The 25,112-nt window shown below is 50.6% G+C and overlaps 1 protein-coding gene across 2 annotated transcripts in view; it reads right to left on the bottom strand.

The window, feature by feature from the left end:
• The window catches only part of IGF2BP1 (insulin like growth factor 2 mRNA binding protein 1), a 37,393-nt gene extending 17,228 nt beyond the window's left edge, over nucleotides 1–20,165 (bottom strand). For both annotated transcript variants that reach the window (XM_045813798.2, XM_045813799.2), the window contains exons 1-2: nucleotides 19,991–20,165; nucleotides 18,722–18,782 (exon numbers count right to left, since the gene is read on the bottom strand). In XM_045813798.2, the coding sequence (XP_045669754.1) occupies nucleotides 18,722–18,782; nucleotides 19,991–20,165 (236 nt within the window). The remainder of the gene's footprint in view (nucleotides 1–18,721; nucleotides 18,783–19,990) is intronic.
• Between the last annotated feature and the right edge of the window lie 4,947 nt (nucleotides 20,166–25,112).

Genomic DNA, 25,112 nt, shown 5'->3' with positions numbered 1-25,112 from the left:
TGCATGTTTTCCTAAGTGGGTGAAGTGATTCTATGGCATATTGAAAACTGATTAGATACTGGGTAACACTGTTAATTAAGAATCAGTGGGGGCGCCTGGGTGGCACAGCGGTTAAGCGTCTGCCTTCGGCTCAGGGCGTGATCCCGGCGTTATGGGATCGAGCCCCACATCAGGCTCCTCCGCTATGAGCCTGCTTCTTCCTCTCCCACTCCCCCTGCTTGTGTTCCCTCTCTCGCTGGCTGTCTCTCTCTCTGTCGAATAAATAAATAAAATCTTTTAAAAAATTAAAAAAAAATTAGGAATCAGTGATTCTGCAAGTTCTTATTTTGAGTAGGCTCCACGCCCAGTGTGGAGCCCAATGCAGGTCTTGAACCCTTGACCCTGAGACCAGGACTTCAGCTGAGATCAAGAGTCAGATGCCTGACTGAGCCACCCCTCAAGTTCTTATGTTTTAAAAAGAGACAGGGACGCCTGGGTGGATCAGTATGTTAAGTGTCTGCCTTCGGCTCAGGTCATGATCCCAGGGTCCTGGGATCGAATCCCGCATTGGGCTCCTCGCTCAGCGGAGAGCCTGCTTCTCCCTCTGCCTGCTGCCCCCCCTGCTTGTGTGCTCTCTGACAAATAAAACCTTAAAAAGAGAGAGAGAGAGAGAGAGAGAAACAGTTACAGATAAAATAACGTGTCCAGGATTTGCTTCAAAATAATCAGGGGGTGAAGAAAAAATAAACACTGATTGGATATGAGTTGGTAATTTCTACCAATAAAGCTAGGTGATGGGTACATGGGAGATTTATTACATTATCCTTTCTACTTTTTTTTTTTCCCCATAATTAAAATTGTTTTGTTTTAAGCGGAGCTCAAACCCAGGACTGTGAGATCAAGACCTGAGCCGAGACCAAGGGATGGACGCTTAAGCGACTGAGCCACCCAGGAGCCCCTAAAATCGTCTTTCAAATTATTCCAGCTTACTCCGTTTTAAAGTCATAGCAGGTTCCAAATTAATGGATCTAACTAATACGAGGTTTTCCAGTTGGTGTTGTATTAGCAACAGTGCAAGCCTTGGTGATGAGCCCACTGGGGACTGGAAGGGGACAGGGGCCTGGGGCCCAGGGTTGAGAGGAGGGGGACCTCTGTGCAGGGCAGAATGCACCCGAGGTGCAAGGACTCCAGGAAAAAGGCTGAAACCTGCCGCAGGGAGTGTTCTATTCCTCCGGCCACCCCCACAGCCCCAGGGGAAGGGACCTCACCTCTCTGTAGAAGGAGGAATTCCTTTAAAACAGAGTGGGGTAAACCAGCGGAAGATGGGGGCAGTGGAAGGGAAGCAGCAACAGGTTTTGGAAATCTTGTCAAGCTTGGGGCCCCTGATCAAGAGCCAAACCTGGACTTTCATCTCGGCAGAGAACCAGGATTAAGCTGGGATTTCCAGATTAGATCCTTCACCTCGGGCCCTCCCCCAGGCTGTGATTTTCTGACTAGCAGGCTCGTGTGGCCTTGGACAAGTCCAACCGTCAACTCTCTGCACCTCAGTTTCTCACATGTGGGACACAAGGACCAGGACTAGTCTGTTTTACAAGGTCTGGTGTTCCCAGACAGGGATCAACCCCGTCTACCTATGAGAGAAGGCTTTCTTTAATCTGAGGAATTTTCTGTGACCTAAAGGTCTTAAATAAGGGGTTCTTAACACCCCCCCTCAACATACACACACACCTTTGTCGATACTTCGTTCCCATTAGGAATGTGATAAAAGCTAAGAACACTCTACACCAGAAAAGTGCCACCATTCTGCACACAATTTCAAGATCTCAGGAGTTAATGAAGACTTTGGAATTTACCCATAAATCCAAAGTTAAGACACCCTGCCACACATTTACCCAATAACTTCATCCCAATGATGCCCCAGTCCTCGCTCAAGCCTGCGGGCGGCTCCTTAAAGAGCTGGGAAGAAACTAACCCAAGGCGATGAGAACGGAGAAGCCTGGCTGGGGGCGGGGCTGGAGCCGTTGCTTGCACATCGGACAAGAGTGAGCAACAAACGTTTCAAACCTGCAGACACACCATGCTTGCTTTCATTCTCATCCACAGACAAGCTCACTACCGTGACTTGCCCCTCGGTTTCTGTGGTCCAGCTGCTGCAGTCATTCATTCCACAGATTTTCTTGGCACCTACTAAGCACAGGGCCCGTGCTGTCCGCACCACGGTAGCCACTAGTCACAGGTGGCTTTGGAGCCACTGAACTGTGGTTACTGCGACTGAGGAACGGAATGCTCCTGTTTTAGGAGGTGTTTATATCATTCAACTTTTCCTCAGTAAAATCCGTGAAATCTAAATACTGATCGGGGTGCCTGGTTGGCTCAGTGGGTTGAGCATCCCAACTCTGCATTTCAGCTCAGGTCATGGTCTCGGGCTCCATGCTCAGCACAGTCTGCTTGGGATTCTCTCTCCCTCTCCCTCTGCCTCTGCAAACCCCACCCCCCAGCTCCTGTGCACGTGCTCTCCCTCTCTCCCTCTCTCAAATAAATAAATAAAATCTTTATAAATAAACAAAAAATAAATTGCTCACTGAATGTTTCCAATGAAAACTCAGCATCTGAACTGGAATAGGCTCTAAGCATAAAATACTAGACACCGGATTCCTCATGACTTTGTACCCCCCCCAAATAAAACCTCGTTATTACACTGCCTACATGTTGAATTAGTAATACTTTGAATTTCTAAATTAATGTTAGAATTAATCTTTTACATTATGTTCCCTCTTTTCTGACATGGCCATTAGGAAATTTCAAAAATTTTTAAAAAGAATCTAAGCAAAAAAAAGAAAACAAAAAGGAAAAAAGGAAACGTACTTACACATGCGGCTGTCAGTGCATTTCTGCTGGATGGGGCTGGGCACTGCGCTACGGTGTGGAGCGTAAGGTGATGGGGACAGGAATGCCTCCTGCTCTCAAGGAGCTGGCAGTCCAGTAGGGCACCCCATTTGTTTGGGGATGGGAGAAGAGAATGGACAAGGTTAACTGGGGAGCGGGGGGGGCTCTCCACGGCATCCCTTTACAACTGGATAATCCTGTTGACTCTTCGACAAGCGAGTCCCCCCCCCACCCCAGCCCCGCGGCTCACGCTGGAGTAGAAGCCCCCTCCCGAAGCTGGCTCTCCTCCCAGTTTTTTCCAGCTGGAAGTCCCACATTAAAAGATGCCCTAAAGTGCCACCCTCCGCCTTTTCCGTAAGATCACCGCTGACCCAGTCCTTCTTCCCCACCCCGCCTCCTTATCCCTATACGGTGGAGAGGTGAAGAAAGTAATTGTCCAGGAAAGCCTCCGAAGGGGGCGGGCCTGGCACGCTCCAGGCATGGCAGTAGCTGAGAAAGGGGGCGGGGCTGGAGAGGGGAGGAGGAGCTGGCCCAATGCCCAGGGCTCCGTGCCAGGCTGATCCAGAGGCAGGGCAGCCAGACAGTAGGGCTGTCGGGTGGGCTGACGGGCAGGGTAGGGGCTGGAAAGGAAAACATGAGCCTACTGAAAGGTACAGGACCAGGCAGAGCAGACGCCACCGCCCAGGTAAATGCCAGGGTGTAGGAGGGCGGACTGGAGCGCAGGGACACCACTGCGATGATTCTGTGGTCCCACGAGCATGGTCTTTTCAATGTATGTAGCACCCGTGCACTGTTCCACGTGTGCTCGCACTCCTGTGCTAATGCTGGGGACAAGCAGAAAGGAGAATCAACTCTCCGGGAGACTCTGGGAGGAACCATACCGCCCCCCACCTCGCGCACCACCTCCGGAAGGCTCTGTATCATGTTTAATATGCTCCCAGCCTCCCTAGAGGCAGGGAAGCAGGTGGGGGGCGGGGAGGGGACGCTAGGCTGCTTACATGACTACGGATACACGCAAGCGCGCCCACGCACATGAACCCAGCACCAGCAAGTTCCAGTGGAAGGAAATCAGATTCGGGCACTGAGGCAGGAGAGGGGTAAAGCCCCTCGAGCTTGAGAGGTTCCTCAACAGTCATCTCGTCTGCCGGCTGGAGAAACCAGCTCAGAAAAAAAAGGAAAAGAGCCTTGGCGACGCTAAAGTCGAACCAGAACTCTCTGCTCCGGTCCCAGGCCGGTGTATGCTCTTCTCCACCAAACCTTGCTGCTTTCTCTCTGACAAAAAGTGTTAACACAGCAGAAGCTTGTATAGCCCCGATGTCAGCAGCAGGAAAAATGCCCATATTCTGTATGGCTAACTGCGTGCCAACTGGCTTTTACTGCATGCGGCTCTAATTTGGGCACAGGGTTGAACGCACACAAGAGCTAACTATACTATAATACGGCTGGATGACTGTCAGAGAAACGTCAGCAGGGCAAAAGGATAGGCACGAAGAATTCCTGCAAGATTCCGTGTACGTTTAGGGAGAGGCAAGGACGCAAAGGTGAGACATGGAGCAGGGAAGGTGCTACCCGGTGTCAGCAAGCAAACCTCCAGGATGAATACTTCTCAATTCACTCATCTCGGAAATAAATGGCTTGACAAGACAGCCCACGTTTTTTTTTCTTGCCCATCTGGGCAGCACCAGAGACGAAGCCAAAACAGAAGCTCTGAGACAGTGGAGTTCTTTCCAGACAAATTTCAAGTCGGCCTGGGCCAACTGCCTCTCCCTCCCTCCACCTTGCTCTCTGCCTCCAACTTTGCTCAAGTGGTCCCTGAGAGTGGGAGCCGGCCGCGTGAGCTCTGCAGGGTGAAGTGGGAGGAACGACAATCTGGATATGGGGACGTGTGGAGAAGCCTTCGGAATAAACCCAACTTGGGGAGACAAATGATAAAGAGGTGACCCAACTTGAGCAGTGCAGTCTTCCCCGTGGAGGCAGCGATGGCGTGGGATCAGAAATGAACCGTTGCAGACATTATTCGCCATCCTTCTCAGGCTGGCAGTGAGAAGCATTTCCAGAATCTTCACGGGGGGGGGGGGGGGAGTCTAATATACCCTGACAGGAAAAGGCAGAAGGGGGGCTAGAAAGACTATTCCTGCCCCAACCTCACCAGAAATGTTGGTTGAACTCCCCCCCCCCCACCAGTGGAGATGTCAGCATTTCCCCAGAAAGCTTAAGAGCCAAAATGTCTGGCCCTCTGGGACCCAGAGACCTGGCTGAGGACAGAGCTGGCGCTCGGTGGAAAGCATCATGGGGCATGCTTCCGAAATCGAGAAAGGCTGCGTCTCTCCCTCAGGAGGGAATGAATGGCAAGCTTGGAGAGCCCAGTTCAAGACAGGATTTTTGCGGTGGAGCTCTCAGAAGCAAGGATAAGGAAACTAGACCGGCCTCAAGAGAAATCAGTCTTCAGCAACTCAATTCCCCCACCGAGAAGAAAACCCTCTGGGACTTAGCATAATTCATGGAATTGACAGTGTTCCCCGTGAAAGGCTGCGAATGTATCCCGGTATACATTAAAAATAATAACCGATCATCCTATTCGTGGAAAGGAGTGCTGGTTGTGTCCCCCTGCACGAGATTAACCACCTCGAGGCATGTGTCCCCTGCAGCGGCCCGCAAAGACCTGTTGGTAGTCAGAAACTTCAGGAGGCTGGTGTTCGTCTCTTCCTGGTGGGGTGGGGAGCTATCAGAACAACTCTCCTCGGACAGGGACACCCATCCCGAGTTCTGCCCTGCCTCCAGCAGGCACAGATGCCCTCACGGCAGGTCTTTCTCCGCAGCCCAGGGATGGCGTCCAGGAGGTGGCCCAGCACCTTCCAAGATGGTGCAGCAAGCAAGGGCTCAGGCACGCCAGGGGACCCAGGGTGGCGAGCAGGGCCTTCCGCCGCGGAGGGCCGCCAAAGCGGGGGCAGGCAGGGCAACGGAGGAGAAAGAGGTGCCTGGGAAGGGCGGCAGCAGCTGAGGGTGGGGGAGGGCTGGCAGCAGCTGGGGGGAGGAGGGGAGCCCTCATGAACGGGCAATTGAGAAGGCCTGAGCAGCTGAGCGGCCGCGCTGGCGTCGCCGGGCCTGCGCCCCACGCGGGCGGCCCCTTCCCCCAGCCCCTCACCTCGCCCAGGGAAAGCTGAGCGCGCGGCCTCCCACCCCAGCCGCTGGGTGGGCCGCGTCGGCAGAGCTCAGGGAGGGGGCAGGCGATGCCCCCCGGGCCCCCCCTTCTCTGCCGCAGGCGCAGCAGTCTAGAATGTTCTGCCGCCAGCACCCCCTCGGTACCCCGACTCGTTCGGAGCCGGTTCCGCCGGGCCCAGGGGGCCCTCGGCTCCCCGGCGGGGCCCAGAGGGGGAGGGGATAAGCGCCCCCGGGCTGCCGGGTGGGGGTGGGGACAGGACTTTGCCCTTTGTCTCTCTCTCCAGAGCCACCGGCCGAAACCCGACCCCATGAGCGAGCCAGGCAGCCAGCGAGGGGCAGGCTCCCCCTCCGGGGTCCTTTAGTAAATCCAGACCCGACCTCCCTGTGGTCAGGGCTGTGACTGAGGTGGTCCTGTGGGGGAGGGGGCTTCCCGCCTGCAAACAGGCCTGCAAGCATTTAAGTGGGAACCGGTTGGGGGTAGGGGGCCGGGAGAGGGCTGGAAGTGGGGCCGCAGAAGCTGGAGGGGAGAAAATGGCCCGGGAGGCGGCATTCCTTAGAGACCTCGGCCGGGCTGCGGGGAGGAGGCAGGACCGGGCCAGGGCGGCCTCCCACTGAGAAGGCAGGAACTGAGGCCCGCGAGTGGGCTGGGCTGGGCCGGGGGCACCCAACGCAGGGGACTTCCGGGCCTGAGGAAAAAAAGACCCTCTTCCCGGGGCGTCCTGGGAGCCTCCTCAGAAAAGTTACCATCTAAGAGTCATAGCCTCCCTCCCATGCAGAGTAGGGCATTTGTCTGGGGGTGAGAAGGACCTTCTTTGTCTGCCCTCCTGGGGTATCATCAGTAAATGATAATCTTATTCGTAACTCACATTTACAAAGTCCTTCTTTACACCCGCACCTCCTATGAACCCAGAACAGCGACAAGAGGTTGATTCGAGCCTCTGAACCACCAAAGAATGAGATTTTTAATTGCCATTCATTCTACAGTTCAAAAAAAAAACAGGCTCAGAGAGGTTAAGTGACTAACCCAAGGTGACTCGAGCCAGCAAGCCAGCTGGCTGCACGAAGCCTGCCTGCTCCCTCTGCTTCTCAGTGAAAAGAAGGTAGCTGGGTTCTTGCTTCTCAGAACCATACATAAGCTATGAATTATGACACTGGAGGCTTGTAACAAAGGTGAATTCTTTGTCCCTTCCTCCTGGGGGGGTGGGGGGGTGGGAGAAGCAGCATCTCAATCCCTGCCCCTTCCCCCAGCCTCCCATGTTCGCTGGCGTTGAACCCAAACAAAAGGGGAGGGGGGTGTACCGGCCAAAGGCTCCAGCCCTGATGCCTGCCAGAACTCCAAAGGATGGAGGCCCTTATAACTCAGAATACCTAGCTCCTTTGATTGGGTTTCTGGAGATGCAGATGTTGCAGAAGAGGAAACGAGGCTCAGGAAAAGATAGGGACCCCGGATCCCACAGTTTACCCATCTGGGGAAATAGCAAGCTGAGGCTGATACCTGAACTTTAACCGCACTCAAGTCCATCTCCACTTTGCTCAGCTCCCTCTCTGTGGGTCTTTTTCGTTCTAAAAGTAGAATCCCCATTTCCCATCTTAGCTGCCCAGACAAGAGGATAATTTTCTGGGTTTTTTTAACCACTGAAGATTGCCTGAAAATCCCAACAGTGAGAGGAAAATAAAATGCAAAGCATTTAAACATTAAAGCATAAAGCACCTGGGGAAGGAGGAGGCTCAGAACATGCTGGGCGTGTTTTTATTTGCTAACCTTACTTATGTTCTCCCCCCCCAGAAAAGCTCAAGCTAAGATTCAATTTCTTTGAAGGTCAGAGGATCACCTGCTCCCACCTTCTAAGACAGCTCAGCTTTCGGTGGAAAGGCTTGGGTCTGAATCCCAGCACTACCACCTGTTCAAGGCGTTGACCCTGGCTAAGTGACTTTACCTGCTCAGAGCTTCAGCTTCTTCCGTAGAAGGAAGACACTTGCCCGGGGCTCTTCATGAGGATTCAGGAAGTCACACTGCTCAGATGTGACGGAGATACTCAATAAATGCTCATCTTTTGACCCGAGGAGTCACCTCGAACGGAGCTCTGGGGCCAAGAAGGTGCTCTCTAAGGGAAATAAACAGGGATACCTGCCCTACCTGCCTGAGGGCCTCACTACAATGCCACCCCTCTCTTCCAGATGAACCGTCTTCCCTCAACATCTCCCTGTCGATCCAGCATGCTCTCCTTAATCCACTCCTATTTTGTCTGCCTATCCTCCAAAACACAGCTTGGCTCCCTTAAAGCCTCCCTCCTCTATTTTAGTCCCTGAGGTTGTGTGCCTCCCATTTTAATACCTAGTCTCTTGGCCTCTGCTGTCCCACAGCTTTTCCTGGATCTAAAGTGAAAATGCTGGAGGGCAGAGAGTTTTATCTTGCACCTCTCTTCTGCAGCTCCCTCTCTCAACCCTTGTCTCTCTCCCCCACTCTGAAAAAGACCCAGGGGCGCCTCGACAGCTCCATCATTAGGTCTGCCTTTGGCTCAGGTCATGATCCCGAGGTCCTGGGATCGAGTCTCACCTCAGGCTCCCTGCTCCGCGGGGAGCCTGCTTCTCCCTCTCCCGCTCCCCCTGCTTGTGCTCTCTTTCTCTCTCTCTGTCAAATAAATAAATACAATCTTTAAAAAAAAAAAAAAAAAAGGACCCAAGAGTGCTAAATAAAAACCCAACAAATAATTAGTGTTAAGGCAAGAGAGGGATCAGGCAAAGGCTCCCATATTTATGGAAGGATAAAGCGGTAACCACCATGTAGAAAAAGCAAAACTGTCAATGGTCTGAATACCACTAGAGGGAGGGGAGGATGGGGAGTTAGTTTACTGGGTACAGTTTCGGTCCCACAAGATGAAAAGAGTTCTAGAGATGAAGGCAGTGATGGCTGCACAACAGAGGGAATGTTCTCCAGAACCGAGCGACGTGCTTCATGCTTACAGTAGTAAATGTCATGATAGGCATGCCTCACCACATAAAATTATTTAGATATTTAAGAGGTATTTAATTAACTGAAATTATTTTAAAATACTAAAAATTATTTCTAACTTAGGGGCGCCTGGCTGGCTCGGTTGGTAGAGCACGCCCCTCGACCTTGGGGGTTGTTACAGTTGAGCCCCAGGCTGGGCGTAGAGCTTACTTCAAAATAAAATCTTATAAATAGGGGCGCGCCTGGGTGGCTCAGCCAGTAAGCGTCTGCCTTCGGGGCTCAGGCGTGATCCCAGAGTCCTGGGATCAAGCCCCGCATCAGGCTCCTCTGCTATGAGCCTGCTTCTTCCTCTCCCACTCCCCCTGCTCGTGTTCCGTCTCTCGCTGGCTGTCTCTCTCTCTGTCAAATAAATAAATAAAATCTTTTAAAAAATTAATAAAATAAAATCTTATAAATAAATAAGTAGATAGATAAATAATTTTTAACTTACAAAATTAAAAAAAAATTTTTAATTTAAAACTCTCTTAAAATACTAAGCAGCAAGTTTTAAAATCTAAAAGCTCCTGGAGGAAAATGAACTGCGAAGTTGTATTTCCTTCCATCTGCGCTGTTAAGTCTAGTCTTTCACTTGTCCTTCATGGTATTACTAAGACCCGGCCGAGGCCGCGGCTCGCAGTGGCAGCCTCTGAACACAGACAAACCGGAGTGGGTGACCGCACCAGGCGGGGGGGAGCCGACACTGCGAGAGGCACCACACTTCACAGCACAACGCGACAGCGATCGTACCCGCCTGTAGCATCTTGTTCAATATTGTCTTATGTGGAATTCGGTTGTAAGTATGTTCTTTTTAAAATCTTTCCTCGCCCCTGCAAAAATGGCTAACGTCTGACCGGCAAAGCCCCCCCCAACACACACACACACACACACAAACCCAAGCTAAAGTGGCTGCCCATGGGATGTTTTGAAGAGAGCAAAGGAGCCTGAGCCTACAGGCTCCATTCTTCCTCCAGTCAGAAGTTTAAATTTAGCAAACTACTCATTCAAGATAGTCCGCGAGGGACAAGCGTAGGAAAGTGAAAGAAAGATTATCTCAGAGAGACACGGGGTGTTTGGGAAGATCGCCGTGTTCCACCTGCCTGCCCCCGGCTTATTCTGGAAAGGTATCCCGCTACCCTAGTCTGAACAGCCGGCGGCAGCAGCTTTGAGCCAAATATCTAGGAAAACCCTCTAGATAAAATAACTACAGTGAGCTGGATTTTCCCTTCTTTTACATTCAACAAGAAGGTGCCGGTGTAGACACTCGACATAAGGAGTCAAGGGAGTATCTTCTGAATACCGCTGTCCCCCCGCCAAGCCAACATCCTCTGTCTAGTCCCTGCTCAGAACACACTGGCTGCGGCCACCGACTGCTTGGTCTGCAAAGGATCATCTCTACTCTTTAATTTAGGGTTCTGTCTCCGAATCCTGCCCAAGCCAACTGCTCTATTCCGGTCGGCCTTCTCCTCCCAAGAAACTGAGAGACCCGAAGGAGGAAGGAGAATAAATATTTCTAGCTCTGAACAGACATCCTCACCAAGTTTACTCCACCCGGCAGCCCCCACTGGAGTTCCTGTCTCCCCTCATTTTGTCCTCTTCATCTTCAGAATACCTCCTGGGAAGCTGAGGAGCCCCAAGCAATCCCAGATGCCACTCCAGAGAAGAGGCAACACACGTCATTCCACACAAACTAATTGTAAAACCCTTTATAGTGACTGATTAAAGTCACAAGCCTGTTAAAGGGCCAAAAGCCACATCCGGATTGGAAGCCCTTCCTCTCCCCACCCCACTGACAGAAGGTTCAATCCTCAGTCCCTAGGCTGAGATTTCGAAGGGACAATAGGTCTGTGCGAGTGGGAGTGTGTGCACCCTTTCAGCAGGAAGGCCCCAAGGGAGGAAGTGGACGGCAAGGTGGGTTCTCGCTCCACTCCAAGGGCCCAGGGAAAGGGAGGCCACTGGGGGCTTTGCCCTCCTCCGAGGGCAACAACGTATGTGTGGTCACTTCCCGGGCACCCAGGTATCCCCGACTCCTGACCGGCTACCTTGTCAGCTTACCAAGAGCTGAACATCAGGGCAAACATGCCCATCTCCCACCAGGTGGGGGACGCTGCTCTCCTGTCTCCCTTCCTCTGACCCCCAAGGACTCACAGTCCCCTTCCTCCTGAATCCTTCTAATACTTACCTCATTTCAGAAGGAAGGTGGCTCCTCTCTCACCAAGGTCCCTACCCTACATGCACCTTTCACAGTAGCCCCCAAGTATGAAATTTCGCCTGGCCTGGGTTCATGGCATCAACAACAACAGAACATGGGGCCCACCCCCCTGAGGGACGGTCCGCGGTAGCGTTCTCCACCACGCTTGCGCCATCCCTTCAAGTCTCCTGTCTGGCAGGATGGGGTCCGTAACGCAGGGGGTCTGGGGGGATTGCCCTGGCGAGCTTCATCTCCCTCTCCCAAAAGGTGGCTTTCCCTTTCAACGTGCAGGTTATCAAAGCACCCTACACGTCAGTCCCCTTCAGTATGCCTATCCGTCACGGTTCCATATACACTACACGCCACAGTCACAGAAGGATTCACCCCTCCCTACTGCCTCAGATACGTGCCCCAAGCTGCCGCCGTCCAAAGACAGGAGGCAGAGAGGTCCGTATCTAAAACAAATAATAGCAGTAATAAGTTCATGTGTAATAACACCAGCTCACAGTTACAGAAATCGAGATTTAAGAAGAGAACCGTCTACAAGTTTCAGTCATTGCCTGGCTCCGAAGCTCTTGTTTTTAAACACTGAGCTCTCCGGAGAGACCTTTCCAACGGTAAAGGGGGTAGGACGAGGCATCGAGGGTAGGTCAGGAGCCCCTGACCTCATGGAGCTTCCTCTCTCCTTGAGCCTCAGGAGTTCAGAATGATTTCTGCCCCCCCCCCAGCTCCTGCTGCCAAAGAACTCAGACCCTACAAACAACCTTTAACAAAGAACAATTCTTTTCCTGAATCCTGATTTCTCCTCTTGAAGATTCTAACTACATCCAATCAACTCAACTATCCAATCAAATCTCACTCAGACTTAACATTTTCCATTTCAAGTGGTCAAAACATCTGGATGAAGGACTGATTTTTCAACTGAAACTAACTCAAAATGAATAAAAATTGAAGTTCTCCTTCACCGTCTTCTCCTACAGAAATATCGAGAGGGCTGACTAGAATCCACGGAACAGACATGGCGCGGGAAAGAGATCCTCCACTTCTCCCGTCTCCTCTCAAAGAGAGAGGTCTCCACACCCCTCCCCTAAACTATGAGCAAAATTCACACCCATCCATCCTGACAGGTTCCTTATGTGCCTTTCGCCACCAAAATGCCACTTGTCTAATAATCAGACTTGTCCGTAGGGGTCTTGCAAACACCTTGACACACCAGTCAAAAATTCTTCTCATCACCCAGCTGTTTGCTCTGTATTTCACCCAGAAGCAGTTCACTAATGGTTCGCCGTGCTCTGTGCTCTCTGCCTTACAACCAGAACACCAAATTCTGGAAGACTGGACTTCCGCGATAGGACTGTATGGGGGTGGGGGGGGGCGGTCTGTATACAGTCACATTTCAGTGTTTTGCAATCAGGTTTTTCTCCAACCGTATTAAAATGAGGAGGTCCAAACCGACTTTTCTCCTGTGATTTGCCCATAATCCACATACACTGTATTTCAGTGGTCTGCGTTCAGGGTAAAAGCTTGTTTCAGCCTGTTGTGCCTTCATTCTTCGACTATTTATTGCAAACCTACTAGCTGCAAATCGGCCTTACAAAGCTGGCTCGCCCTGTTCCAGAGTGGGATGGCCCCTCCCACTCACTAGAAAAGGACACAGTCCCCTCGAACCAAATCTGAGGGGACATCCAAGCTCTTCTATTGGAATGGGGTTAGCCACCTGGGGGCTGAGCATCTTCCCGCTGGCGCGCCTTCCTTGCCATGGTGTCACCCCAGCCGCTCCCCTCCCCGTGATCTTTGGCTAGCCAAATCACACTTTCATCACTAACCGAAAGGGCATGCACTCTGGTGTGCACGTTTTTTGAGACCTTTTCTTGCTTTTGTTTTGACCGGCATTTTCAAAGGTGTGGGCGAGGAGAGGAAGTGCGCTCAGCACAGGTGGAAGTGGTGTGCCAATCTGACATTCACAGGGAGCCAGACACTGGCTGGGACGCCGAGAAAACTCCTCCATCCCAGCCCGGTCAGTGGGCCGCTGGAGGACCTGTGGTCTCTCTTTTACAGCACGATTAAACCCACCCTAGAACCTCTGGTTACTATCCCCCCCCCCTTGTTATTGTCTCGGGACCTGCAGACAGGCCACTTTCTAAAGAGTACTGGACCCTGTTAACTCTTCCAGCTCTATGCCCAGTGGCCAAGGGGCCTCAGCTCCGGGCAGAGGGCGCCCACGACGTGCACCTCCATTTTCTCTCCACCTCTCGTCCTCTTTTCTCCTTACCCCTTCCTTCCTCCCCACCCTCCCCACCCAGCCCTCTTCACGCCGCCGCCTTGGCCTCTAGCTTGTGCCTTCGAACGCGAAGGTCCGCGCCCCCAGCCGGGGAACGCTCCACGTGGGCGAGGTCGGGGATCTGGGGCTCTCGGGACCCAGGCGGGGCTGTCTGCCGGCGCGCCGCGGCCGGGGGGTCTCGGGGACCCCGGGAGAGGCAGCCCTGCCGGGAGCCCCGGGCCTGCGGGGGGGCGCGCGCGCGCGGAGCGGGCCGAGATTGCGGGGCCGCCGGGGATCGCAACGGGCCGGGAAGGGTCACGGCGGCCGGGCGGGCGCGGGCTCTCCAGGAAGCGCCGCCAGCGCCGCCGCGACTTTCTCTGCTTTTTGAAAAGGGGAAGGGAAAGGCAGGCAACTCCGACAGCGGCAGGAGCCGCGCCCCACGCCCAGTCTCCCAGCCGGCTTCTAAAGCGGCTGTCTGCGACCCCCTCTCTCCCGTGGGTCGCTGTGCGCCCCCAGCCGCTGCTCTTTAAAAGGGAAGCGGGAACTCCACCCCAACCCCCATCTCCCTCTCTCTCTCTCTCTCTCTCTCTCTCTTTTTTCCCCCGTCTGGAATTTCCAACCCAGGACTAACTCGTCTGATTTCTCCAGTCTCCCCCGCTGCTTTTTTCCTTCTCTGTTTCTCCCCCTAACACTCCCATCCCAAATTCTAAGCTGCACTTTCTGGAAGGCATTAGGCACATTTTAAGAATCTTTAAAGAGGATGCGGAGCGAACAAGACGGAATTCAAATCTTAGCAGCTGGCAAAATGTCTGTTCTTCAAACGCCTTTGGTTCATATATTTATTCTAATGACAACACCACCACCACGACCACCACCACCACCCCAGACAAAAACCAACAGAGATAACCAATGTCTGTCTTCAACAAAAAGATCCCCCAATTTCACACAGCACTTGCCGGTCTCCCCCCTTTTCACTCAACTAAACCTGATCTGAAATTTTTAAAAATATTTTCAAACTGTACACTCACTAGCCTATCTCAATGGTATCTTTTGTCAACTGGCTGTTAGACATGGAAGTTTAGAATAAACCTTTAAAAACTAAGCCTTAGAAGTACCCAAACACATAAAATAGATTCAAATGACATATATTAAGGTAATTTCAAAAGATTAGAAGCTCAGAACCCTTGAATCAGGATTCTTCCAATGGCTAATGTCATGTATTTCATCTCTAAAACATAATTACAAGAATGCTTTGCTCCTTTTCCACCAAAAGCTGTGCCATTAAAACTTTACATTTGGAACAGTTAACTATACTTTGAAGAAATTAGTGATGGGAATTACAAGTCTTCCCCTCCCTTCCCCCTTGGTTCTCCCAGCTGAGAAAGCTCTATTAGGGTAAAATTTCATCTTTCTACTTTGGGTCAGAAGATAAAGGGTTCTAGAAACCCATCACTCTTTCAATGGACAAATACCACTGTCCTTCAGGGAAGCATCTCGAAATACTGTGCACTAAATGATAACAAGGAAAGGGTTGCTCTGGCGGTGAAGAAAGCAGAATTTATGAATTTGTAAGATCTACCTTCTAGGTGGAAATTAAAATGTGAGTGAACTGATTTCCAGCTTCCCTCTGAAGAGTGCAGAAAAACATAAGAATCAACCATTTTTAAATTTATTTAAAGGCAAAAAAAGAAGCTAATTATTAATAAGAAAACCTTTTACTGAAAGCCTCATAAACTGTTTCCACTTTAATCTTACTCGTTGAATACAGGTCAGATGTATCTTTCAACTACAACCACTAAAGTAAAAGTGCCTGAAATTCCTCCCACTCTAGTCCTTTTTACAGTACTTTGTTGTTTTTTTAAGACATTCCCTTGCTTCTTAGCCCCCCTGATTATAATTCATTTTCAGCCCCTCAGAACAACTTTCATTAAAGACAAGTCCATTTCTGAAGGCAAAATCTTTTTGCTTGTTTTGAAAACATTCAGTGAGCCAGTGACTTCAGAGCAAATCACTTAAAATTAAAAATCATATTTTTGCCACTTATAAGACAGCCCTTCACATGGATTTTCAAAACTGCTAACTTTAGGAAATTAAAACTGTAAAATCAGAATAAAGTTTAAGCACTTTCTGCAAGTTCTCACACTTCTACGGCTCTGACACAAAATCTTTTTTTTTTTTTTTAATACTTGGAAAATTAAGGTAGGGTATGTAGCCCACCTCATTTTAAGTCAGCTTAGAGAAAAGAACCATTAACCTGCCTAAGAAAATTAGTCTTTTAAGTCAGACACATGTCCTGCAGAGAAATACAGTACATCTCTTGCATTTTTTTCTTAACAGCAACACCTTTTATTTTGATGACAGCAGATGAGAGTAGGTCTGCTATCTTTAGGGTCACATTCCTCTAGAAAAAGGCACACACAGTGGCAAATGAAACAAAAGTTTAATTCCTTTAAAAAGCAAGTCAATTCTCAAAATAAACAAGTCTAAGATGGGACCCCCCTCCCCTTACCTTAACTACTCTTTCATCTCTCAAAATAAAACACATGTACAAGGCCCTTCCACAACCGTTTTAAAAATGCTTTTGGCTTTTCCCCTTTGTCCTAGTATTTGACAGTGAATATATACAAATTCTCAACCAAAAGCCAAATCTGTTGGCCAAAATTCCAACACTGTCTAAGAGAGGTTTTGGGAAGGTGGGAGAAATTTAATATGATCCATTTTAAAATTTCAAATGAATGTTTTCAGTTTAAATGCATAGCGCTCAGTCTCTTGGGTTCTTAAAAAGGTACAAATTATATCTATCAAATAGACACAAAGTTAGAACAAAATAAATTAATACTTCAAAATCAGGCTGCTAAGATAACTGCTGTAATATTCCCTTTTGTTTGATTTCCCCCTTTAAAAAACAAAAAACAATCCAACAAAAAACAGGAACACTTAGGTGGTTACATTTTTATGAATCTCTTAGAAATGTTTAAAGTCATAACTCATTCGGAACTGAGTGCATCAAGAAGTTACTTCTTTTCTATTTCTTTAAACAGTGAAAACAAGAGTATATACATACAAAATACATATGCACAGTCGTTCATTTTGCTTAACATACATTAGTTATAATTAACTAGTTCCTGTTCTATACGTCCATGAGATTGAAAGAGCCAGTAACAGACCAACTGAAGAAACAGTTTTCAGACAGACTCAAAACACATACCACAAAATGCTTCCTTCAAAGAACACAAAATGATAGAGCAAACTTACTTCATGAAAACAAACTCTTTTTTTAAATCCTAAAACTTCAAAAATTGATTCATTCTAGAAAAATGAAGTGCCTTCTCAACCACCCCACAGACACACACACACACACGCACACACACAACTGACTCAGTGTTTCTGCTCAAAAAATTATTTCAGGGAGGGGGAGAACACACAAAAGATGGAATTTCATAGGGATGTGGAAAGGAAGATTTTGTACTCACTCTTCTCACAAACCCCACCCCTTCCCAACTCAAAAGCGCCCTAAGTAATGCGTTTTGGAGGGAACAAGAAGAAGCCTAAAAATGGCTTGAAAGCAAGCAGATGGCTTAGGGGGAAAGAGCCATAAATACAGAGCACCATGGAAATTAAAATATAAATGTTTTGGGTCCCATTTCATCACATTTTGCTATTTCTCTTGCTTTCACTTCATTCCCTTTAAAATTTAAACCACCCATAAGAGCAAAAGGAAAAAACCCCACATATGTCAGAATTCCAATTATTCTGGTCATTTCTCATCAACATGTTTCAAACACTCAGCTCTCAGTTCAAATATCCAAAATCCTCTCAATAAATCTACCGGTGTCAGTATGTTTTTCTCAGTCCCATCTCCAGGAAATGTTTCAAAATAATAAATAAGACTTTTTTTTTCTTCCTTCCGATTTTATTGCCTCTTTACTCCTAACTCTAATTGCCTTTCCAATAAGACTATCTGAAGCACTTGAGGTTCAATCACAGGCTCTATAAACATAGTTACAAGCCATATTGATCAGCTACAGATACAATAGTTCTAAGTTACTTAAAATATCTTAAGCTAAACCCACTGAACAGATTTTTATCTCACTTAAACTTTACAGTTAAACTTCACAGGCTCAAAAAAAAAAAAAAATACAGAGCCACCCACCTCCACCTTCCCACCCAGAAAAGGCCAGGATTATTCTAAATGCAGCAAGTTTCCAGTTGAAATGAGGGGGAGAACACACCTAGGGAGGGGAAGGGGGCACAGATCAAAGATTTCCTGGGGGCTGCAACATGAGGGAAAAGTCTGCACTGTCAACATGTTTAAAGTCACATTTGAGAAAGCAGAAAAAACTCTGCCCCTATACTTCCCAGCCAGAGTTCAATGAAAGATCTGAAATCCACCATGAATCAGATTTGGGGATAACATGATAGGGGTACCCCACTTTGCTTAAACGAGAATAGAAAGGTATTGGGACACACACACACTCTCTCTCACTCTTTCTCCCCCTCTCTCTCACTATTCATCCAGGGAGTTCTAGACCCTCCAAAGAGCCCCAGCTCACAGCCTGAACACAAAGCTCTCACCCCAGATGGTCCCCTTGTAACAATGGACTGAAGGAGTGGGGGTGGGGGGGCTCGGAAAGGATAGCACAGCCAAAGCATATTCTTTGCAAAATCCAGTTGGGAAGGGAGGACGTGTGATGTGAGGGACTAGGGGTAGGGGTCTGGAAAAAAAAAAATGCCCTTGCCTGTTGCAGAAATATACATAAAGCACAAGCATAAAGGAATTCTTTTGGGGGCAGAAACTCATTCCACTTCCCCTAGGAAGTCGAAGGGGACCCCCCAATCCACTTAAGAATTATGCTAAAGGATGGGTGGGGGAAAAAAGAGAAAGGGAGGCCTGCTGCAAGTTGCAGAAATGTCCAGGAGTTCCAACTCTGAATTCAAAGATTTTTAGCTTCCCCACAAAAATGGCCCCACACACACCTTGAACAAACTCCACAAGGTTTCTCTCCTATGGATTTTTCCCCTTTTACTTCTCCAAATACCATCTCTCAGCCCACCCCAGCCCCGGCTTATTTTTTACAAGCTGTAAACCACCCATTACAAGATCTTAGCCAATCTTCGCTCCCTGCCCCCAACATCCGGAGTTGGGGGTGGGAAGGCCAGTAATGGGTTTCTTCCACTGGAGACACTATGGACCCCTTAACACAGTCTCTAAGCGCCCCCAGGTTGCCTCCCTTCTCAAAGAGCCCTTTCCTACCTTTGTTTTTTGGGGACCGAGTGTTCAATCTCCAGGCGTTTTCCTTGCAATTCGACTTTCCCTACAGGTTAAAAAAAAAAAAAAAAAAAGGCAATATAAGAGCTGGAACAGGGGTGGGGGGTGGATAACAGGACGAAGAGGGTAATTGAGGAGTTCCTGGGATCTGAGTGAGATCTGCCTAGAAATCCAGGCAGTGGGTTCCGTGGCCAGACGCGAAACGGTCGCTCTGGGAATGGTGGAATCTATAAATTCGTTATTGTGTTTTGTTAATTTTCGTTTTGTTCTGTTCTCTCACCGAGGCTAGTTGGGTAGTGGGTGGCTCTGGGAGCCCGACCTGGGAGTGGGGCGACCTGGGCGTTTGTGTGGGCGGGCTGCCTACTCGGCTCCCGGAGGTGGGGAGCCGGGGCCGGGAGAGAAAGGGCTCCCCGTTGCTCCCGAAGTGTGTTGCGGGGGAGGGGTGCAGAATGAAACTTTAGTTTTCTATCGAGCCGCGGAGAAGGGCTCCGGGCGGCGGGGCGCTCACCTGTCGGGGCCGGTGGCGAGCAGAGGCCTTGGGGGAGCGGAGCGGGGCCCCGCGGGGAGGGTCCCCGGCGGCCGCGGCGCGCGCCTCTCGGCCCAGCCTGGGCGTCTCGGGAAGCAGCATGGCGACCCGGCGCCGCCGCCGCCGCCGCGCCACCCCGCTCACGCCCCACTTTCAAATCAAAATGGCTCAAGCCCAGGCCCTGGGCGGGAGGCGGGACCCCCTTCCTCTCCGGCCCTGCCCGAAGGCGGCAGTCCCCACTGGGCACCCGGGAGATCGGGGACGGAGCGGAGACCTCTTCCCCGCCTGGAAAGGCCTAGGGCGGAGGAAAGGGAGCTGGGGGTGTTCGCGCTGGGGGGTCGGGGGGAGGGGGGTCCAGCCTCGGACAGGGAAGGGCGGGCATGGAAATAAGGCCCAGACGGGGGCCGCCTGAGTGGGGACCCCCCCACACACACTGCCAATGGGGCCCCCGCCCCGTCGGTGGGGGGTAGGGGCGGCCTTACTAAAGCCTCCAGCTTCTGTTCTGGGGCTGGGAGGAAGGGGTGAGGGGGTCCGGGATATTTCCGCGCGAGGGGCGAGTGGGGGGATGGAAGGGGGCGTCGAAGGAGGTGGGCGGAGGGTCGATGGCGAGGCCAAGCCCCGCAGGCCAGAGCGAGAGAGGAGTTGGCGGGCAAGGAGAGAAGAGGAGCAGGTCTCCGTTGTTCGGGGATTTCGTTGTGGCTTTTCCGGGGAGGTGGGTGCACTCTTACCGGAGAAAGTTTCGATGGCCTTCATTGCCCAGTGCTCGTCGGGGCAGTCCACGAAGGCATAGCCCGACTTGACCAAGAACTGGCCGCTGTAGGAGATCTTGTGCTCCGCAAACACTTTCTCCAAGTCCGCGGGGGTCACGCTCTCGTTGAGGTTGCCGATGTACAGCTTGTTCATGGTGGCGGTCTCGGGGCGGGACGCGGTCCCTGGCAAGGCCGAGCGGGCGGGCGCGGGCGGCGAGCCTCCTAGGCCGAGAGGCGGGAGGCCGGCGGCAGCAGCCGCAAACTTTCTTTGCACCCCACCCCTGAAGTTGTCCGGAGCCCGCGGCGGGGAGGGCGGCCTGAGGGCGCGCAGAGGTCGCGGGAGAGTTCGGAGAGGCCCGGGAGAAGTGCCCGCGGCGCGCTGGGAGGCGGACGACGCGGCGCTGCTCTTTCCCTTCTGTCCGAAACCCCTCCGAGCGGGCTGGTGTGTCACGTTTCTCCGCGGCCGCCCTGGCGCCGCCTCTAAATAAAATCGACTTGAAAAAAAAATGGAGCGGAAAAAAAAAAAAAAAAGGCGAAGCCACGTGGTGAAAGCCCCCACCCACCCTGCTCGGGAAGACCCCCGACGCCTCTGGGCCCATCGGCCCTCCGGCCCGGCCCAGCCCACCAATCTCCAACCTGGGGGGTGGGGGGGCATTCAACACACACACCCCGGGGGAAACAGGGCGGTGGGGGCTGCGTTCCCGAAGCTCTACTTGCCCCCTCCCCCTTGGCAAGAATCTGGCCCCTAGGGAGGCGCCCCGCCCCCACCCATCCCCCTACCCCGGCCCCGGCTGGGGGAGGGTGGTCGGGCCCAGAATCTCCCACCTCTTTATGGGTAAAACGTACGGTTATTTTTTATTTGTGTGGTGGCTGGGGGGAGAGTTTGCCCACCCTACCCCGGTTAACTGCTAGCGACTGACAGGCGGGGGACGGCCGAGACAGACAAAGAGAAGCCGAGGACTCGGGGTCTTCAGGCGGGGGTCGCGTGAGCCGGTGATTTTAAAAGAAAGGCGCTTTTCCCCTAGATTTTTAAGTGAGGGGTCTCGGCCTTCCCGGCCCCAGCCCTAGGAGACTCCCCCGCCTCCGGCAATCCAGGACCCAGGGACCCTGCGAGCGCGGGACCGGGAAGCTAGGAACACGGGGGACCGCGGCTGGGAACCAGGGCTCCGCAGGAAATCGTGTTTCGGGATTCCCACGGGAGAAGGGTGGCTCGCGCCCGCCGAACGAGACAGTCTCGGGGTTCTGGGGGGAACGCGCGGCGCCGGCCCAAGCTGACCCCAGGAGAGAGGGAGGGGTGGAGAGGAGGAAGAGGAGTGGTAGCGTGAGCAGACCCGAGCGAACCGAAGGGGGAGGTCTCAGGGAGGGAGTGACCGGGTGGAGATCCGAACGCTCCCCTTCTCCCTCCCTGACGCGGGGGCAGACAGGTGGAGTCCCCTCCGCCCGCCCCACCCCGGCCGGCGACCGCAGCTTTCCCAGCGCCGGGTTCGGGTCTCGGAACTTTGTTTGGGGTGCAGCGTTCGGATCCGGGCGGGAAGGCGGGAGAGGGGCCGGGGGCGGGGGGCCGAGTGCTGAAGCCCCGCCCACGTCCCCAGGTCAGACCCGCGGGGGGAGGGGGTAATTTCCGCTCGGCGCTCAGGGAAGCGAGGGGCGGGAGCTTCGAGGAGGGGGCGGCGGCCCCTCCCCCGCCCGTTCCTGGGGAGGGGGAAGCGGATCCGCCCTGGTCCCTTTCCTCGCCTTTGACCAACTCGCTCCGGATCCTCCGGCCCCGGGAGCCCGAGGGACGGACCCGACTGGGCAAGGGGCGACACGTGGGCGGTCGCACCCCGTCTCGGTGGTGGGGGAGGGGGCAGTTCGCCGCGCGTTTCGGAGTCCAGGATAGGCGGCGGAGAGCGGGACGCGCGGTCCACGCGCAACCGGGATCCCGGGCCGAGTGGCGGGCGAGGGCAACGAGTTTCCAGCGGAGGGGGCTGGGACGACGCCGGGGGGTAGCGGAGAGCGCGGCCCGGGGACCCCGGAGCTCCCCGCCTTGGCCCGGGGGCCGGAGAAAGAGGGGGTGGACCCCCCGTAATGCCAGACTCTCCCTGAACTGGGCGGAAGCTCGGGTTTTGCTCCGGGTTCTGCGGGTGGGAGAAACAATTCTGTCGGGGGCACGCGTGCTGCGAGGGCAGGTGAGGAAGGGGGTCACTCTCCCTTTCCCCGTCCCCGACCCCATTGTCTCAGTCGCCTGCGGCCCGGGCCGACTCCGCAACACGTGTTGGCTGCACTGATACGAATGCCTTGGATTTTTTTCTTGTTATTATTTTTTGTTTGCAGAGTCAGTGAGCTGACTCCCGACTTGGGCGCACCGCTCTTCTGCCAGACGGTTTTCTACCGTTCAAAAAGTCGGGAGTTAAAAGACCACACGCCGCACCTTTGTCCCCCTCCCGGTTTTCCCCGCGCGCTGCAAAGAAATGGGGCTTGGGCGTGGGGGGAGGGCTTCCAACTCGGTTTCTCCATCTCCACCACCTTCAAAACCCACTCTCCAAATCCGCGTTTTGTTCTAGCCAGCCACGTGTTTGTCGGATTTGGGGGTTTGTGATTTTTTTCTTTGCATGGGGCGACAGAAAATACTAGGAGCTGTTAGTTGCTGAGTAGAAAAAGAATGTTTTCTAGGCAAGAAGGTGGGCGACATTTGTATGCTACCCCCCCACATACACACCTCCTTCGACCCCCCCCCCCACCGTTTCTGACACTTAATATTTAGTCAGCTCTTGGACCATAATTTTCACACAAACCAACGAGCTGGAAACGGCGTCTGCCACATAGTAGGCATTCAATAAACATTTTTTAAATGAAAAACCAGCTAATACAAACTGCAGGGCAAAGAGAATTCAGAGAAAAATTGAGAGCCCGGGGGTGGGGGGGGGGAGAAAAAATCTTGCCAGAATGTGTGTCTGTTGCCCGGGGACTTTTCTTGGTGATGTGTGTGGACTTTTGAAAGGGCTCAAAGATGGTCTCAGAAAGGCTGTTGTATTCCTTGGCCTTTTCCTAAAAAGGAGCCCCAATCTCCTGAAATCTTTTCTGTCATATTGGGGAACAAGAAAGAGGGTCCTAGGCAGGGCACTGCAGTTCCCAGAAACTTTTAAGTGCTGTTTCTTTCATTTAATTTAAATCTCTAAGAATTAATAGAAGCACCTCTCAGGGTTTCTCCCTGGGGAACGTGCCCACTACTCTATCTCATTATTCCTAAAACAAAAGCAAGTTACACCCCACAAAAATTTCCATCCAGACCTCTAAACTCCTGTGAAATGCAGCCCACCTTTTCCTATCCTAGATTCAAAGGGAAACAAAAATTGTAAACGCAATCATTGAATTCAGTTCACTTTCAGATTTTTTTTTCCATTTAAAAAATATAAAAGAAGTCTAAATGTTAGTTGAAATTAGTTTCTTTTCCATGTTTTAAAATGACAGTAGGGGAGAAAATACACATTTGTGAAAATAAAAATTTGCCAAATATTGCTAAATTGAAACTGATGAGTTCTTTTTAAAAATCAGATGTTTCAGTGAATTCTAATCCTCCCCCCTGCCCCCACCAAGGGCTTCTGTGTATAGTCAGAGGCTGCAAGAACACAAGAGAGCAGAGACAGCTGGGGTGAGATGCAGTTCTTTTAGCCCCCAAATCAGTTTTGCCTCGGTGATCTAGCTATTTTAGGCTGGGGCTGGGGGCATTGAATGATGTTGTCTGGTGCTTCACCTCCCCTCTGAGTGAGCCCAGCACTAAAATTAACCTGCGAGTAGGGTTATTTCTTGTCAAGACTCACATTCCTGGGGTAGGGATAGGAATGGGCCAACTTGGAATGCCACCATTTATCATTCCCTTTTCTGCTCTCTCTTTTGTTTTTAAAGACAACTAATAAACATTGTTTTTGTTTTCCTTTTTTTTTTTTTTTCCTACACAGCTTCTTGGAGAAAGATTAATCATCAGTACAGCTTCAAACTTAGTTTGTAAGAATTAAAAATATAGCTGGAGGATCAATTATTTTCTTTAATAACATTATTTTTATTTTTTATTCTTTTATTCCACTTATTTATTATCATTGGGATTTTTGTTGTTGTTGTTTGGTTTGGTTTGGTTTGTTCTCCTCTTCCTCTCCCTCCTTCCTCTTCATTTTTCCTGGAGAAGTGTTGGGTCTAGTTAACAGGATTCAATTCTCTGAATCCAGAAACACTGAAACTTGACTCCATTTTAAAGATGGGATTCTGATCTATTTTCCTTCAATGTGGACATACAAATTCAGAGAGAAAAAAAAAAAAAACCCAAAGACAAGAAAACAACTTTTTTAACAAAGTAGAAATATGGCATGAGAAAATCCACAATTCCCTTGTCCTACAATAGTAATTTTATTTTTAAATGTTTCTTCCCAATATTTGTCCATTGGTAATAGTTCTAGATTTTATCATCTTATTTGTATATCTTCATTTTTCACTTGCTGTTCTACAAGTAGAAGTAGTTCCCATTGCTGCCCCAAAATTTTCATAACTATCATTTTGCACCAACATAGAGCATTCAGTCCAGTAGATGTAAGTTAATCATTAATCGTTATTTTTAGATATATGTTACACCAATTTTTTTTAACTTTTAACTGAATAGATATTTGGGAGCATATAACTTTTTCTTCTCTAAAATTAGCTCATTTGAATAAATCCCCAGAATATATACTTCTTTTTTAATCTTACATTTGCCCATGCCTTTCTATTTTAAAATTTCAGCATATTTTACAAAAGAGAGGACACAAAAAAATTGAAAAGCACTTAGAAGGGAAATATATTAAAATAGAACTTTTCTGTGTTTTATTTTCTAATGAATCCTAATCAATTTTGAAATAGAATTATGGTTTCTATGAAATACAGAAAAAGAATCCACATTTACTGACACAGGGCAACTTAGACTTCACAGTCCTTGGAAGAATTTGTTTTTTGTTTGCTTGGGTTTTATTTATTTTGCTGTTGTTTGCTTGTTTTTTCCTTGTTACTGCCTTGGGATATTTTGTTTCTTCCAGCAACTTGAAGTCTTGGTGTGGCTCTTTTAAATGCCTATAAACTTTGAAAAAGTGTAAATTAG

Source organism: Ursus americanus, chromosome 23 (genome assembly GCF_024610735.1).
Source record: "Ursus americanus isolate L20-20 chromosome 23, mUrsAme1.1.p, whole genome shotgun sequence".
NCBI lineage: Eukaryota > Metazoa > Chordata > Mammalia > Carnivora > Ursidae > Ursus > Ursus americanus.
The sequence above is the reverse complement of the archived record's forward strand: the minus strand, read 5'-3'. Positions and strand labels throughout refer to the sequence as shown.